General features: G+C 41.6%; 1 protein-coding gene across 1 annotated transcript; it reads left to right on the top strand.

Moving 5' to 3' along the window:
* Positions 1–413: 413 nt before the first annotated feature.
* ZKSCAN1 (zinc finger with KRAB and SCAN domains 1) lies at positions 414–17,664 on the top strand (the record flags this gene model as incomplete). Its single annotated transcript, XM_084250171.1, has 5 exons — positions 414–839; positions 1,365–1,518; positions 2,176–2,267; positions 2,552–2,678; positions 17,633–17,664. 5 exons carry the CDS (start codon positions 414–416, stop codon positions 17,662–17,664), a joined length of 831 nt encoding a protein of 276 aa, XP_084106297.1.
* Between the last annotated feature and the right edge of the window lie 453 nt (positions 17,665–18,117).

The following is an 18,117-nucleotide window of genomic DNA, read 5'->3' as shown; positions in this document are numbered from 1 at the left end:
TACATTTTCTCTGCCTCAGTCTTGATTCCTGGTGCTTGCTTGGCACCCTGTTTGCATCAGCTCTCGCTGGGCAGGGACTGTAAAGGCATGACATGGTAAACTGAGATCCTAGAAGTCGGGTAGAGTAGAATTCACCTCGTGGAGGTTTTTGTTTGTAAACCTTATTATAGAAAGTGACAGTGAAAATGCTGTGGCTCTGCAGGCTTTTTTCTCCCTTTGAGATCCAGAGGCACGCTTAGTACCTCAATCTGGAGCCTTGCATATCTGTTAGTAATACAGGTCACTTTTTATGAAGGTAATGATAACTTTTTTTAATCCTGCAGAAATAGTTCTGAAATAGATCAGAGAGCATCTCCTGGGTCAGAAAGGAGAGCACAGATCCTTCTTGGATCAACTCAGTTCCCTGCACCTGAATGATGACTGCTGAATCAAGGGAAGCCACGGGTCTGTCCCCACAGGGTGGCCAGGAGAAAGATGGTATCGTCATAGTGAAGGTTGAAGAGGAAGATGAAGAAGACCACATGTGGGGCCAGGATTCCAGCCTGCAGGAGACTCCTCCTCCCGACCCGGAGATATTCCGCCAACGTTTCAGGCACTTCTGTTACCAGAACACCTTTGGACCTCGAGAGGCTCTGAGTCGACTGAAAGAACTTTGTCATCAGTGGCTGCGACCAGAGATTAACACCAAGGAGCAGATCCTGGAGCTGCTGGTGCTGGAGCAGTTCCTTTCTATTCTGCCCAAGGAGCTCCAAGTCTGGCTTCAGGAATATCGTCCTGATAGTGGGGAGGAGGCCGTGACCCTTCTGGAAGATTTAGAGCTTGATTTATCAGGCCAGCAGGTAAGAGGTGAAACCAGTTATATGTGAGCAACCTCACGACCTTTGAGACTGGAACAAGGAGAAAGTTACTGATTTAAAGCTAGTATTAGCAGTCTTTGTGGTGGTCATTTTCCAGCTCTCATCAGATATTAAAAAAATATTCTGGCCTTGGGCCTCCTTGGTGGCGCAGGAGTTAAAGACAGTGGTATCAAGCTATTGCCAGCCACTCCTGCACAAGTTCAGTCCCCCGCCAGCCAGGAGCAACCCACATGGCACAGCAGACCTCTCTCGTCTCGCCCACTGCTCCCCTCAGCAGTGTATTTCACTAGATCCGCCTGTTCTGCTCTCCACTCTCTCTGGTGAATCCTCTCACACCCTGCACTTCTGGTCTATACCCCAGTTCTTGTATGCATAAATAAATAAATCTTCAAAAAAAAAATTCTGGCCTTCTCACCCCTGTATCCACTGGGATATTTACATTTTTTTATTTATTTAAATTCCTGTTTAAAAAGTGATTTACCGCAAGTCCAACCTGTTTGTTCTCAGGTTCCAGGTCAAGTTCATGGCCCTGAGATGCTTGCAAGGGGGATGGTACCTCTGGATCCAGTGCAGGAGTCCTCAAGCTTTGACCTTCATCATGAGGCTACCCAGTCTCATTTCAAGCATTCATCTAGGAAACCACGCCATGTACAATCACGGGGTAAGAAGCAAGGACTGTGTGTGTGTTTGTGTGTGTGTGTGTGTGATATCAAAAAATGGTCATTGTGGTCAAGTGAGGAAAAATTAGAGGGACAAAAAAAAAACATGGCAAAAACTTACCCAGAGGTGAAAAGGCCCCTTTCCTATCTTGCCTTTCACAATTTTACTACTAGAGATTTTAAAGCTGTGTAGCTTTTTTTTTTTTTTTTTTTTTAACCACCATAGCCGTAAACAGGATTCTGATGCCTTTGTACTGGAGAAAATTGTGAATCAGCCCTGAAATCTTGGCCTAAATGATCCCCAGTTGTAGCTGAGAGTAAGATCTAGATTCTGATTCTTCCCTGCCAGTCTTAACTGTGTGATCTTAGTCATGGTCCCTCTCAGGGCCTCAGGCCTCAATTTCCCTTTCTTTAAAATTAAGGGTTAGACCAGGTGATTTTTAAGGACCCATTTAGGACTCCTTGTGACTTTTGCTTAAGAGTAGAATTCTTCAGAAACAAGTCATGCTTCTTTTTGATATTCTCCGTAATTATCTATTCTGTAGTTAAACAATGAACCTTGAATACACGGTACAGAAAAGAAAGTGCCCCTGGGTCCTTCATTGAGGGAGGCTCAGAATAGAGCTGCTTTTACTCACAGTCTCTTTCTTCTCCCTCAGCTCTCCCTGCCACCCACGTTCCTGCCCCTCATCAGGAGGGGAGTCCCAGAGACCAGGCGGTGGCATCTGCACTATTCACAGCAGATTCCCAGGTGAGCTGTGGGCCCCTCTGCCCTCCTGTGTTCCTCCTATTGGCCTCCCTTCCTGGAGCACTTTTAGGAAAGGAATCCCCAGCAGGACTCTTATTCTTAATACCACTGCCCCCAGAGCCCCAAGCCCATTGTGAACCACCCCCCAGTCCTCCAGAGTCCAGCATGGTCACCTTTTCTTTCCCAGCATCCTCACGGTTTACAGTCATCTCTGTCCCTGACTCCAGGTTTGCGCAATGGGATTGTCAGTTCAGGGGGAACTGAGTGTGGGGGTCTCATTATTTCAGGCAATGGTGAAGATCGAGGACATGGCCGTGTCCCTCATCCTGGAGGAATGGGGATGTCAGAACCTGGCTCGAAGGAATCTCAATAGGGACAACAGGCAGGAGAATTATGGGAACGTGTTTTCCCAGGGTAAGACTGATGCAGGATTATTGTCTGATATGATTACTTGCCTCTCTTTGTTCTTGGCTATGGGATCTCTGACAATTCAATTGAATGTTGACAAGGATTTGGAGATTACTGAGGCCCATTCTTCAAGCCAATGGAAATTGAGAATATCTATGTTCATTTAACCCTCAAAGTCTGATATATATAAAAATCCTGATTCCAGGTAGATTTTGTTTTTTACCAATAGGTGGTTTTTGCTGTTTGAAATCAGAGTGTTTTGAATTCTCACCTCTTCAACCACTCTGTTACCCAGGAGGATTCTGCTCTACTCCCCTTGGGTTACAATTTGGGTGCCTCTGTCGTATGGAGGGAGAGTGTATTTCCTAGTACAGAGGACCAGTGGGCATCATTTGAATCCTAACCTGGCACCATGTTTCCGCAACTGCCGCACATTCCTTCTTGCGCTTTTTGTCTTCTTCCTTCCTGGGAGTACTGCTTGCCAACAGCTTTGTGTATTCCATGAACTTGGGCCTGTACCTCGCTTACAATCAGGATTCCCATTTTCCACACCTAATGGTAATCCTTCATGAGGAGTTCTGGGTCCTGGGTTTGTAGGAAGATTAAGAAATTCTAAGAGGCACCAGGCCAATAAGACATGGTGATACAGTTGGCAAACATTCACTTTGTCTCTGCTGGATCTTAATCCTAAAAAAATAGTCCTGCAGGGCCTCCCCTGTGGCGCAGCGGTTGAGCGCTGGGTTGCGAAGCTGCCCGCGGCCTCTGCAGCGCCGGTTCGATCCCCGGCTGCTCCCCGGCCACCGGAGGAGGGTCCCACATGGCACGCAGACCTCTCCTGCCGCCCGCTGCTCCCCTCAGCAGTGTACTTCGGTCCTTCTGCCTGCTCTGCTCCCCGCTCTAGCTCTGGTGAATTCTCCCACCCTCCCGTGCTTCTGACTGTACCCAATGCATGTATAAACAAAACAAACAAACAAATAAATAAATAAAAGCATGCCTCTATTAAAAAAAAAAAAAAATAGTCCTGCAAAGAAGCCTTGAAATCCATCCTGTCGTAGGGAAGTCCACAGTAAAGAGTTCTGCGTAGGGAGGGTGCATGAAGGGAAACTGAAGAAAAGATATTACTAAACAAACCCGGTTTTGTTTGAACCATGGATATAACTGGGGTTTATGGTTTCCTGGTATTTGCACTTTGAACTGGATGAAAATTAAGCCAAAGAACTGAGCTTTATTTATGAAAGAACTGAACATTGTTATTACCTACTCCAAGATAACTTAAAAAAAAAGCACAAACCAACCAACACTGGAAGCGATCTAGCTAAGGATCTTGGCTTGAAATTGAAAAGAAGGGGACCAATTTCCTCTTCCTCACTTATAATCAGTTTAGTACTTATGCCAACTTCATCACTAACGTCAGGGGTTAGCTACTGAACTCTACTAGTAGTTGCTCTTAGGGGCCTGTTTGGGGTAATAGAGACCTACTTGGAAAGGTTTCTGAAGCCTGATAAAGAATAGGATTGGGGTATTTGGTTTTTCGCTAGACAAACATAAACATGTAAAATAGTGTGTGTTTATTGAACATTTCCAATCTGTTTAAAAAGAGTGACAGAGAGGGCCTCCCCGGTGGCAAGGCGGTTAAGTGCTGGGTTGCGAAGCTGCCCGCAGCCTCTGCGGCACTCGTTCGATCCCCGGCTGCTCCCCGGCCACCAGAGGAGGGTCCCACATGGCACGCAGACCTCTCCTGCCGCCCGCTGCTCCCCTCAGCAGTGTGCTTCAGTCCTTCCACCTGCTCTGATCCCCGCTCTGGCTCTGGTGAATTCTCTCACTCTCCCGCGCTTCTGACTATACCCAGTGCTTGTATAAACAAATAAATAAATCTTAAAAAAAAAAAAAAGGAGTTGTCATTTAAAAAAAAAAAAGTGACAGAGAATATAGCAAACTACAAGAAAAATACATTCCAGTGTTTGAATAAGCTATGCTAAAATGAGAGGATCAGCTCTGCATTTGTGAGATTTTTTCTTCTCTCCTTTGTGGGCTGGCATCAGAATTGTTTTTAGTTTATTTTCTTTCTTATTTTTTTTAATTTTTGTATAGAAAAACTGGGGTGCAGGCCAGAGGTGCCAGAGTTAGAGGATTCACCAGAGACATAGTGGGAAACAGACCATGTTTTTTTAAATGCATATTTGTTTTTTCAAATTAATTACTGGGTGACCAAATAATGGAATTGTGATCTCTTATGTTCTTTGTTCCTCCCCCACACACACACCTGGTTCTGCTCCCTCTGCTCATTCCCCGGGGTTTCTGTTTATTCCCATCCTGTCTGAATGCTCCCTCTCTTGTTACTCCATGCTTTGCCTGCCCTCCTAGACCCACCTCTACTGCTGTCCCTAGTTTTTTTTTTTTTTCCCTCTTATCTCTGATTAATATTGTGAAGTGATTTTGCAGGCATGTAGAGGCTTCCTGTCACTTGATTAGCCTGGATATTCAAAAGAAAAAGGTGCTATTTGTATTTTCTATTTATTGTGTCAGGTTGTGAAAACAGGAATGAGAATGAGGAATCTACCTCAAAGGCCGAAATGGCAGAAGACCCAGCATCACGTGGAGAGACAACAGGAAGACTGCAGAAAGAGTTTGGGGAAAAACGTGAGCAGCAGGGCAGAATAGTAGAAAGGCAGCAGAGGAACCCTGAGGAGAAGACTGGAAAAGAAAAGAGAGATTCAGGGCCTGTCACAGCCAAGGAAAAAAAAACAGCCACAGGAGAGAGAGGTCCAAGGGAGAAGGGTAAAGGGTTGGGAAGAAGCTTCAGTCTAAGTTCAAACTTTAACACCCCTGAAGAAGTTCCAACAGGAGCAAAGTCTCATAGATGTGATGAATGTGGTAAATGCTTCACGAGGAGTTCAAGCCTTATTCGCCATAAAATAATCCACACTGGAGAAAAGCCCTATGAATGTAGTGAGTGTGGGAAAGCCTTCAGTCTCAACTCAAACCTCGTTCTGCATCAGAGAATCCACACAGGAGAGAAACCTCATGAATGTAATGAGTGTGGCAAAGCCTTTAGTCATAGTTCAAATCTCATTCTACATCAGCGAATCCACTCTGGAGAGAAACCTTATGAATGTAACGAGTGTGGGAAGGCCTTCAGTCAGAGCTCAGACCTTACTAAACATCAGAGAATCCACACAGGGGAAAAACCCTATGAGTGTAGTGAATGTGGAAAAGCTTTCAACCGAAACTCATATCTTATTTTGCATCGGAGAATTCACACCCGAGAAAAACCCTATAAGTGCACTAAGTGTGGCAAGGCCTTCACCCGGAGCTCGACCCTCACTCTGCATCACAGAATTCATACCAGAGAGAGAGCCTCTGAGTACAGCCCAGCCTCCCTGGATGCATTTGGAGCATTCCTGAAAAGCTGTGTGTAAAGTGAGAATTTATCAACAAGCCATTTCCCCCTTTTGTTTCGAAAATTGTTTCAGAGATGTGTGGCCATGGAGGGGAAAAAGAAAGCCTCAACAGATTAAAAGAAAAAAATCACACTTAAGGATCCTTATAGTTACATCAGCAGTGTTCTGCCTTTGTGTAGTCTGTGGGCATGTAATTCTTCCACACAGCCCCTGCAGAGAAAAGGTAATCATATGGCTAATCCATGATATTTCCACTCAAGATGTAAGCATGCACACAGTGAAGCATCCAGCTTTTCAGTAATGAGGATACCTCTAAGGCACTGTTAAACTCTCAGCAACCACAGTGTATAATCGAAAGATTAAAATTGGCTCTGTGAACATGATATCAAGGTCAAGAAGCTGCTTGCTGCAAACAAGCCTGACTTGGCCAACATCTTGCTATACCTTGTTTCTCATGAAAGAGGGACAGTTAAAACAAAAAATTACTTTGGGACCTGCTGCTCAAATTAGTTAAGTTATATATATGATCACTGGTAGCCTACCAAAGCTATAGAAATCTAGGACTGCTGATCGGTATCAAACCAAAGATTTCTATCTCTCCCGGAAAGAGAGGGTACGTGCACCAGTCTACAGTTCCAAAGGACTCCAACATGTGTAGATGGTTCTATCCTCATCACTGAGATAAATTCCAAAATGGCAACTGCAATTCAAAACACTTCTTTCCTTCTCAAAATTCCCTAAAGCACTATGGCACTCCTAAATGCAGTTCTCCACAAGTTAACACTTGATTGTATACTGTCTTATAATCCTTCATTGTTTTATGTATGAAAGTTTTCATCACTCCCAAAAGAGATGGTTTGATCATCAAGGGATATATTTACATCCCCAATAGCACTGGACCAGGTGCTGAACATGAGCGAGGCATTCATTATACCTGACTTTTACATTTACTATAAAGCCCTGTGCACCAGGAGTACCTGAAATATGGTAGCCTGGCTCAAATTTTGAAGGGGACCTTCAGATGTGGGCATATTCATAAAGCTCTAGGGTCTGATTCTATTTTTTTGCCCTAAATATGAAGGAAAGGTGGTGGTTGGCCACCTGTGTAGATTCTAAACACACATCAGTGAATAAAAACCCTGGAATGTCAGAAGTTACTCTTGTCATCTTGAAGGATATGAACACTGACTGAGGCCATTTTTTTGACATCTTTCTGTAGTAAAGATCTTAGCCAGAATTCTCTTCAGTCAGCTGCTGAAAAAAGTAATGATTTGAGCACTTTCAGAATCATTTGTAACTTTAGATAATACAGTTCAGAAAATGTGATTTTTTTGGGTCACTTTTCAGAAAAAGGAAAGTTGTAGGCAGCATTTTTTCCACACTTTCCAGAAACGTCACAAAAGCATTTGACATTATAACGTGTTTATTGCTCTGAGAAGTTCACCAACATGCTAAGATGTGGTTGATTGTATCGTAGTTATAGTACACAGTCTCTTTTTTGCTTCTCATCACTAAAGACTGAGGCTGATCTTTTCCGTCATCTGTGCAGGAGGATGCCATTGACTTCCTGGAAGCTAATGATAGAGACTGTTTTCAGATACACATACAGGAGACTTAAGTATTGAGGGCGATATAGGTGGTCATCAGGGACTGGGGAGAAGTGCCATTGCTCATAAGAGCATGCAAATGATGGTGGGCAGCCCCACTAGAAACGTAGAGTAGAACAAACCTAAAGGCTAGCCTCATAATAGGAGAACCTCACAGAGAGTTTGAGATTTTCCATCAAGAGACATCATCGTTCAGTTGTTCATTAACCAATAGCTCAAGTCCATGGGACATCATGGCTTTTTGGGGCGCCAATGAGATGGGGACAGATGTGACCAGCTCCAGACCAAACTAAGATTCTACACAGCTGTAATTCCTTGATCTCTGTAACTTGGACCAACCACAGCTTCCTTACAGCTTCTGAACAGTTTCATCAGTGTTGCCTGGGAAAACTTCAAGGAAGCCAACTGGTGACCAGAATATTTCTGTACTTCTAATTTAAGAAAAACAGAAGAGATACTCCAGAAGAGTATATCGAAGTAGCTTTTTATAGTAAATAATGGTAGAAGAATTGCTTTTAAGATTTTCTAGAAGCACATTGATGTTTTATAGGAAACTGCTTGTGCTTTTGAGTAAAGTCTTGCTGCTAAACTGAAAGCAGTGAGGTGCTTAACTCCAGGCACTAATCAAAGCGCTGACTGTTGTTAAGAGGAAATGAACTCCGGTCGGTTCGCATTGGCCTTTTTTTTTAGCCACAACTACACACTGACATAATATAGCTGTCATTTTGGGGTTTTTAAAATAGAAGTTATATATATATATATATAACCTGTGCCCCCACATTTAACTCCCTTTTCACCGGGACATTGTATTGACTATGTGGGATAGCCACTGGGTTCCTTCACATCTTCAGCAGATGCGTTCCTTAAAGCAAATGTTTGAAGATACGTCTTCTGAAGAAAAGAAGCTCAAGCTGTTTATTAAAACCATTTGCATTGTATTCATTTATCAGATGCTCAGTGCAAAATGTCACTGGATTGAGAGCAAAAAGGCTTACAAAATCTAATTAGCACTCAGGATAGTCATTCAAAAGTTTTGACTGGCTAAAATCTGTTCACAGTTCAAGTACTCTGTAGTTAACCATTAGCATGTTAGTTGACCTAATGAAAGTTTCTGAAGAGTTTTAAAAAATACACCTTAACCTTGCCAGGAAGAGAAGTAAAATTCAAGTTGTGAGATATTTGTTTCTACTCCAACCTGGTAGGCAAGGCTAAAACCTGAGAATTATATGTCTGAGGCATCTTGATAAGTAAGACACTTAGTGTTTTCTTGAAGGCATACAAATCAAACTTGGCTAAATATATACAGAAAGGTTGACATGTTTGATATGTGAGACAATTCACATTTACATCAGAATCCATTCCAGAAGGGAACCTCTTGAATGTGATAAGTATGGCACAGCCTTTAATCACATCTCAGCCCTTAGCATCAGAAAGCTTATGCTGTATATAAACTTTATTAATATTATCTGGAGGAAAACTTTCATGTATAGCACTCATTGCTTTGGACAGAAAACGAATTCTGTTAGTATGTTCCAATCATGTAATGAATTTCAGAAACACTGCACAGGAGGCTCAATCTTAACTCCAGAGGATCCACAGAAGAAAAATGTGGGGAAATGCTAAAGAAATAGCAAAATCCTAAAGAAATAGCAAAATGTACTTCTTACAAACTTTGTTAATGTGGATACTTCTACATATTTTGTATGATCATATTGTCAGTGTCTGTGTTTTGTATCCCCAACCCCTGTTGTTGTTTTGTATATTCCCTGTAAACAGATAATGTATTTTATTTTTAATCTATTTGATGTCGCTCCAAAAGGGCAAAGTTTTGGAGTGAGTAGTGAAGAAGTTGACGTGGTTATAGACAAAAAGTCAGTTCACAGAACTGAGGAGGGGGAAAATGAAAAAAGCTTCATAGTTTGGCACTTATCCAATCAGAGAGGATAAGTAAATTCATTAGGAGAAACAGGTTAATAGGGAACTAAAATGAACAGTTCTTACATCTGCAGCTTCCTGAGAGTTTTCTTTTCAAAGCCAGGAAGCAGACCTCTTAGCTGCCAGGTCGTCATTTCAACCACAGGGGATGAGTTTTCTGAGCTTGTTGGGTGGAGACCTCAATGAATCGAGAGTAGGGAGTGTACAGGAAAGGCCAGTGGGACACATGTCCAGAGTCTATAAACCATAGTCCTGCTTCTCTCATCAACTCTTTAAATGTTTATGCTTAGAGAATGTGAGATAGGGAAACACCAAGAGGGCTATTTCTGGAAAATAGACACGGATGCATCCAGTTTCTGGCATTGCAGAAAGTTCTGATGAGCCCTGAGAAGTGTTTTTGTTTTTGTTTTGTTTTTTTGGCAGTATGCCCTTGGGCTAGGGCTGTGTACCTTCCCTACACCCCTTGCTTTCCCCCCTCCCCCACCCTAGGTTTAGGATTAGTAGAGTGGGCTTGGGAAGATTTATAACTGTGAAATAATTTCTTTCTAATTTTATCTTAGAGTTAATTACCTTTGTTCCATGGTCTGGTCATCCTGATGTACTCATCTAAAGCTGGTAACCGCCATCCTTGTAGAAGGTTCATATGTGAATTGGAGGAACAGTATTAACTGTTGTCAGACAGTGATACAGCAATACTTGCCAGAGGAGCCATATTCTTGTGTCCCACTCTGAGCAACTTTTCAGAAATATTTAAGGGGGCCAAGTGTCCCCATCTGGAAACTATATGTAGGTCTGGAGATTGCAAAGCAAAAAAATAGAATCAGAGAAAAGGAAATGGAGTGGTATAAATAGATCTTTTCATTGACATTAGAGTAGATTCTTCTTTGAACTACTACTGGAGAATTTAATAAAAGAATTATTTGAAAGGTTTTCATAACATAGATTTAGGTTTCATTTTTAGAATAGACACTACTATACATGTAAAGGCAGTTACTTATTTTGCTATTCAGATTGATTTTTTTATATCTAAAAAATGAAATATCTCTTACTTTTCAAAGCTTTGTAAAACAAACTTGAAGTTATAGGGAGGTAAGCCATCTCCAAATCTGCAGATCAAACAAAAGTTTGGGAAATGCTTTGGACATATAACATAGAATGTCTCAGCATGAGAACTAAGTTTCATATGGTCTGGTTATATTTAATAATGGATGTCACAAATCTCCTTTTTCTGTTATCCTAAAACAGTGGAAGATAGAGTGGGCATTAGGTTGACGTCTAAACAGTAGTCTGCTATTAAAGTTTTGTTTGACGTTTGAGAGTCTCACCTCCCTTTACTGAGGAATCACGACTCACTTCAGATTCCACATGAAGCAGCTAAGTTAATTGGCCTTGCTTTTTTTTTTTCCCCCTTCAGCAAGCACTCACTAAGCAACAGAGCTGAGTGTTTCAAGATCTGAAGAATGAATGATTGAATAGTGGCATTGAAATGTGGATTTCATTCCAGTTTTAGATTTGGCTCTTAAATTCCTTTGGTTCAGGGGAGGGACAAGGCAGCTACAGTTGCCCAGAATCACCACCATGTAGTTTCCCAACAAGGTTGTGTGGTAGGAAGGGGCAGCCAGGAGGGAAGCTGTGACAGCCCCTGCCTGCCAGCTGAGGAAAAGCGATGAGGCCTGGCTGAGGGAGAGACAAGAAACTGCTAGGGATGTGTTGGGGTCAGTGCCCCTTTGCTTTCCCCTTCACCTCTATCACGTAACAGTTGGTTTTAGTCAGCTGTAATAAGGACAAAGCATATTAGACTTAGAGGTGCTTCTGCTGGTGGTGGGTGTTCTTACATGAAAACATGAGGGGGGTGGGGTGGGAGGAAGCGGATTATGATTATGCAGGAAGATACTGTTTCAAAATGTGAGTTTCGGGATCAGGTATGCAAGCAAAATCAGCAATTATTTTAAAATATGTATTTTTATTAACTTTTAGTTATAGATTATTGCAGCCAGGTCAACATGATAAGCCTAAATTTATATAGAGAGCTAACTCAGGCATTGTCTTGTTTATCTGTAGACTGAATAAAACAACCTTTTCCTGTTTTCTCAGTTCCTAGTTTCTTAATTTAGAATAAATTAGACCAAAAGAATAAATTTGTATACCTGCAGAATTAAGTTATTGCTGTTAAAAACTGGACTTTTCATTTCAGTAGTCTCCGAAGAGCCCAGATGCTTGGTAGATGTTCAGTAAATGATTTCGAAGTTGAATATGTTCATTTAAAATCCTCATTAACTTTTCTACAATGACTTCTCAATAAATAGTGGAATCTTAGGGGAAAAGTGGTTTGGTTTTTTGAGAGCTAAGGAACTCCTCCATTAACAATTTGAACTATCAGGGGCTAAAGTTTCAATCATGAGAAATGGCAGCAAAAAAATGTATGTGCATTTATTGCAATGGTCCATTTTATGGGACCAGTGTTGTCCGATGAACATTGGGGTAGAGAGATTGGAGAAGGAAATTATGGGGATTTGTTATAACTTGTTATTTCTGTTATTTTCTGGGTCATGGTAAAACAATAAATTATCATCTCTAAGTGGCAATACTTGTGTTTATTTTTTGTTGTCCTTAGTTGCATAAATGCACTTGTTTTGGGTAAAGAAAGATATATTCTCAAAGTTAAAAACTGGATCTGCACCCACAAACAATCCTCATGCAAACATATTCTAAGTAATTCACAAACCCTCTACCACAGAAGAGCTCTGGGTAGCTTCTTAGAAGCCACAGGATGAACAACCATAGGGTAAAGGAGCTGTTTAATGGAACCCTAAAACATTTTTTTTCATAAGATGCAACCATTGAAATGACCTTTGACCAATTCATGAAACTTAGAAAACGGAGCATCCTACTGATGGTGCAGCATGTGATCTGTTAGCTTCTACCTTCAAATGATGACCTTTAACCTAATTTGTTGTTATTAATATGTTGAAACAAACTATTTGACTTTTTTCCTCTCATTTAAATATTTAACTTACCCTGTTTAGAAACCAGAAGAGATGTGCCAAGTGCTCTGATTTACTTTGATTTCAGTATCCTTAAGATTGGAATACTAACCCTGGCCCTGCCTAACTCTTAGCCTGAGTCCTCCAGAGAGCAGAACCTGAGGACCTGTGTGCAGATGATCTATTAGGAAGTGATTCCAGAGAACAAAAGTGAGGCAGGGTAGATGGAAACAGGAGGAAATCCTACACGGTTATTGAACTTGGCCATGGCAGAGGACAAGAGGCCCTATGAGAGACTATGGTTCTGAGTTAACAATTAGGTTTGGGCATGAAGTGGGGGGCAGAGCCTCATAGTGCCCCCAAAGTAGAGCCCAGGAGTCCCAATCATTCTGCTGATGGAGTTCCTTTGCTTCCTAGATCCTCTGAGGATCTATTATTTCAATTATTTAGAAATGACTGAATAATGGAAATGACTGAACGGTTTGTAGAGGTCTTTCTTTTCCCAAACTATCATGTCCCTCTGCCAGTATTTACCACCCCTGCCTCCAAGCCTCAGATTCCTCGGCATAGCCTCCAGTCGAGATTCTTGACTAGGAGGTGCTAGTCTGACTCTACAATACCTGGGTGATCCATCATTATGTGCCCTGCATTTGGCTCTGGATGCCACATCTTAAAAGAGAGACCTACTTCAACATGGTAAATCAACTGCTGTGTCCAACAAGAACTTAGTGAACTTAATTACTGGGAACTTAGTCTCTACCTTAAATACTTAAGGAATATTTAGTAGGGGGATTTGTTTTGCCTGATTCCAAGAAATAGAACTAAATCCTTTCAGTGAACATGTGCTGGGTGTTAGGAATATTAGAAGAGATCCAGCAATGAGTGAGGCAGATGAGTAATGCCAACTCTGCCTTTGGCTGCCAGGATTTTGAACAAATTGGAACAAGGTGTCCCCTCCTCAGGACACTTGACTACCTTTGCTGGCAAATTGTGACTGTACAACTCCCTGATAACTACATTGTGTGATGGCCCCTAGGGTTATGCAGAGCACAAGTTGTACGACCAGAAGTGTCTAGTGAAGGCCACTGGGGATGAAAGAACCTTGTAGAGCCAGCCAGACTGGTGGTTGCAATCAGTTCAGGCATTCAGGTATGGCTGATGGACACTGGGGCATCCTGAGAAGCGATTTTGCACACTAGAGGTCTTAGCTATTCAATAGATGCCAATTGTGATCTCCTACTCTGAAATGAAGCAAATGTCTTCTGGATTCTTTCATGAACAAGGGGGAAAAAGTTAGCAACTTCTCATGTAAACAACTTGACAGGAAAATTTACCTTCTGTTGAGAAGAGGGGTGTTGGGAAAAAATCTTTTCGTTTGTGGGGAGGAGGAATTGACATTAAAACAAGATCAGAAATAGGGCCTTCCTGGAGTTGAGCACCACATTGTGATGCTGTCCGCAGCCTCTGCAGTGTGGGATTGATCCTGGCCGGCGAGAATCCAACACAGTGCAGCAGACCTCTCCTGTCTCACCCACTGCTCCCCTCAGCAGTGTATTTCGTCAGTCTGCCTGTTCTGCTCCCCGCTCTGTCTCTGGTGAATCCTCTCACCCTCCAGTGCATCTGGCCTGTACACTGGTTCTTATATAAATAAATAAAATCTTTAAAAAAATAAAAATCAAGATCAGAAATAATACTGGAGCCAAGAGTTTTTAATATTAAAAAGCCCTTACTATTTATAAGCTAGTTTACTCTTATGTAATAGCATTTAGTCTTTCTCCAAACGCTGTAGTCAGAGCACATATTATGATGTCCATTTTCCAGAAAACCAAGTTGCAGATCCAAATCTCCCTAGACGCATTAGCAACAGAGCTCCAGCACTCAGCCACAGGATTGTCTGACTGCACCACTTCACTTTTACTGTCTTTTCCTTTCATTTTCTTTAGCAGATGTCTTAGCAGTTTCCCAACATGCTGTACATGTGAGCTCCAGGAAGAAGAAAATGAAGTTTTCAGAGCTATAATGAGCAAGGAGCTTGCCTAGCTAGCTATGTTCTAGTAGACATCTAGGTTTGGTCACCCTCTAGTGGCCAAACATAGTTTGGCAGCACAAGTAAGTCTGAGCCAGGAAGATCCAGAATGCAGCCATTTTAGAGAGAACCCTGACCGTCCTGTTGGAAAAGGAGGGAGGGAGCCAAACCTACACCAGCCACTGGTAGTTTTTCCAAGTGAATTTCTGCTACAAATGAGATCAGAATCAGAAACCCATCCTTCTGACTGAGCTCCCCATCCCCGTCCCTCTAAAAAGAGATGAGGATCCAAATAATTGTTTAAGACAAAAGAGAACTGAATAATGAAGGTGGTTTAAATGAGAAACCGTGGCCTCTCAGCACCCAGTGTCTGTTCAGATATTTAAAACCCCAATATTCAGAAGCCACATTAGTCAGGATCATGAAAAGGCTGTGGGCGCTCATTGGGAAAATCATAGGTGATCGTTTTCATATATTTTGAAAGGCTGACAAGGAACAAGGACATGCATTTTATGAGAGAAAAGGATCAACCAAGACTAGGATTAATGAGCTGAAATTCCAGGAAAGCAGATTTTTGCTTTGATTTAAAGAAATTTTAGCAAGTAGAACTCTCCAAAAGAAGGAATTGTTGTCTAAAGTAGTAAGCTCCCAGTCACAGGAACAGTTAGAGACTATCATAGAACAGCATGTTCACATGTTACAATGACATATTCATCCAGTCACCACTTATTTTTTAAGATTTATTTATTTATGCATATAAGAACTGGGGTGTAGGCCAGAGGTATGGGGGGTGAGAGGATTCACCAGAGAGAGTGAATCTGCAGAATAGGCAGATCTACTAAAATACACTGCTGAGGGGAACAGCGGGCTAAACAGGAGAGGTCTGCTGTGCCATGTGGGTTAGCTCCCTGGCCGGGGATTGAACTTGTGCTGCAGTGGCTGCCCATAGCTTGATAGTACTGAGACTTTAACCGCTGTGCCACCAGGGAGGCCCAAGTCAGCCACCACTTACTGCTCTATTACCCTGACTACCATGTCTACTTAGAAATACATGTATTTTTTTTTCTTGTGCTTTTACACAATGCCTAACACATTATAGGTTCTCGGTATTTGTTGAATACTTTCTTGGTATTTATTGAATGAATTCATTGGAAGAATATGAGGTTCTTGGAAATCAAAACCATTCTGAAGAAGAGGAAATGCATGACACATCACAGTGAGTGGATTTGTTTGGCCTTGGTTATATTGATGGAAGAAAATAACGAATCTACCTAAGTTAACTTGTTTTAATATAGTACAATTTGAACGGACAACTAATCTTTCTACAAAATTGTTGACCTTTCTAACAAAATTTTTAGAAATCCATAATATATATAGTAAGGACACAGGATTGAATTAGATTCTCTGAATTCTTCTCTCACCCCTACTACTAATTAGCTAATGACTGTGCCACAGATATGACTTTTGCAGGCATTGGTTTCTTCATCTGAAAATAAGAACTTAACCAGTTTGTCCTTAAGATCTCGTATGGTATTACAATTTTACAATATGGCAACTCTAGGTCCTTTTGCTTTAGACAGAATAACAGGCTTAAAACTAGACAAATTTCCTTTTTAAGGCCTTGTATCACGATTCACTGGTTGCAAAGTCCTTTTGACTAAGAGGCTGGATAGAGGCTGCCAAAACAACACACACATGGCTCTTAGAATTGGTGCATATTTCCTGGTTTTCCCCTCAACCCTAGTGATTCTGTTCCCTTCAAACATTGCTGCTTTCTCCAGTCTAACCCAGAGGCAATATAGTACTCCAAAGCACACAGGCTTTGGAGAAAGAGCCAAGATGAAATCTTGACTTTCAGGCATATCAATTGTGTGACACTAGTAAAGGTATTTACTTTTCTGAGCCCTAGTTTTATGAGCTATAAAAGGTATTTTAATATCACAGGGGTAAATATTCTCAAGATTCTAATATTTTATAGGATTGATGTAACAAAGACAAATGTGTGTAGAAGATTATTTCCAAACAATTTGGTCACATTATCTCCTATCCCACATACTCTTTTACAATATGACCAAGGGATAGTCTTCTCTTTTGAATCTGGCAGAATGATCTGTTATGACAATCAAGTGTGTGGAAATGATACTGTGTAACTTCCAAGACTGGGTCTTAATGTTACAAATTCCACCTTGACCTCTTAAAATGTTCCTTTTGGGAAACTTGGTCATCATGCTGTGAGGAAGTCCAGCCATGAGAACTAAGCCAGAGCACAGACAACCCAGATCAGCATTTCCAACTGAGCTTCTGTCATGGGCCAGCACCAAGGGCCAGCCATCCTAACTTCTCAGTTAACACCACAGGAAGCAGAACATCCCAGCCAACCAAAGATTTGTGATATTATGTGAGATATAATTGTTGTGTTAAAGCACTAATTTGGGGGGTATTTTTAATGTAGCAACAAAGAATGGAAGTCAAATGCTAAACTTGGTACCTGGCTCATAGTAAATACTCAAAGGAGGTGTGTGGAGAGAGTGGGAAATTGAACAAGTATTGTAAAAATTAGGTTGAAGGGCAAATGAAAAACTAACAGGAATCTCAGGAAAGCTGCAGGAACATGTTAAAGGTCATCTAGCACAACAATTCACTCACAAAACCCCTGTCATCATCCCTAGGATTCTCCCACTTCTTCAAAACAGCACACAAGATGATTCAGGAAGTGGCTGGCCATTCTTGGACAAATCCACTAGTAAGTCCGTCCTGTTATTGAACTGGTTGGTTGTTCCCATCATGGGTCTTAGTTCTATCCTCTGGGGTTACCTAAGACAAACATCTCTTTTAAATAATAACCCTTCACATATTTGAAAACTAAGACTGTTTTGTCCCTCATTCACCCTGTCTTCTCCTAAGATGAAGGAAAGTTCTCCTGATTCTCAGGCCTCACCCATCACTATTTGTTCGTTTGTGGAAGACCATGGGCTTTTAAAAATTTTGCCTATTCCCTTCCCCCCAGTTTTATGGAACTACAAAACCATTGACTTTTGAATGCTCCTCAACATGAGGCATCCAGAAGTGGACCATCTTAGATGTCTAATCAGTGCACGGGGGTGTGAATAAAGCAAGATAGACCATGTGATAATTGTTGAAGCTGACTAATGTTGTAAGGGGTGCACTAGTCTTTCTACTTTTGTATGTATTTGCAAATAAAATGTTTAAATGATCCTAGAAAACATCAGGAGGAAATGCCATATTTCTATAAATTTATGATGCTTTTAGACAGAGAATTTCATGTGCAGATATGTTGCTGTTCCTCGTCAAATTGTTAGGGGGAAATGATGTCCTGAGTTAATCCCATACAGGCTTTGTGGACCCCACCCCCACTCCAGACTAAAGCCATCAGGACACTGGGAAAGACAAATCCCATCACCACCAAAGGGAGGGTGGCTGGGACCTGAGGGTGGAGTTGGGCAGCCAGGTTGGATATAAAAAACCAAACAC

Source organism: Talpa europaea (genome assembly GCF_964194135.1).
Source record: "Talpa europaea genome assembly, chromosome: 12".
In the NCBI taxonomy this organism is placed as follows: domain Eukaryota; kingdom Metazoa; phylum Chordata; class Mammalia; order Eulipotyphla; family Talpidae; genus Talpa; species Talpa europaea.
Note: the sequence above shows the minus strand (reverse complement) of the source record. Positions and strands in the feature narration are given on the sequence as shown.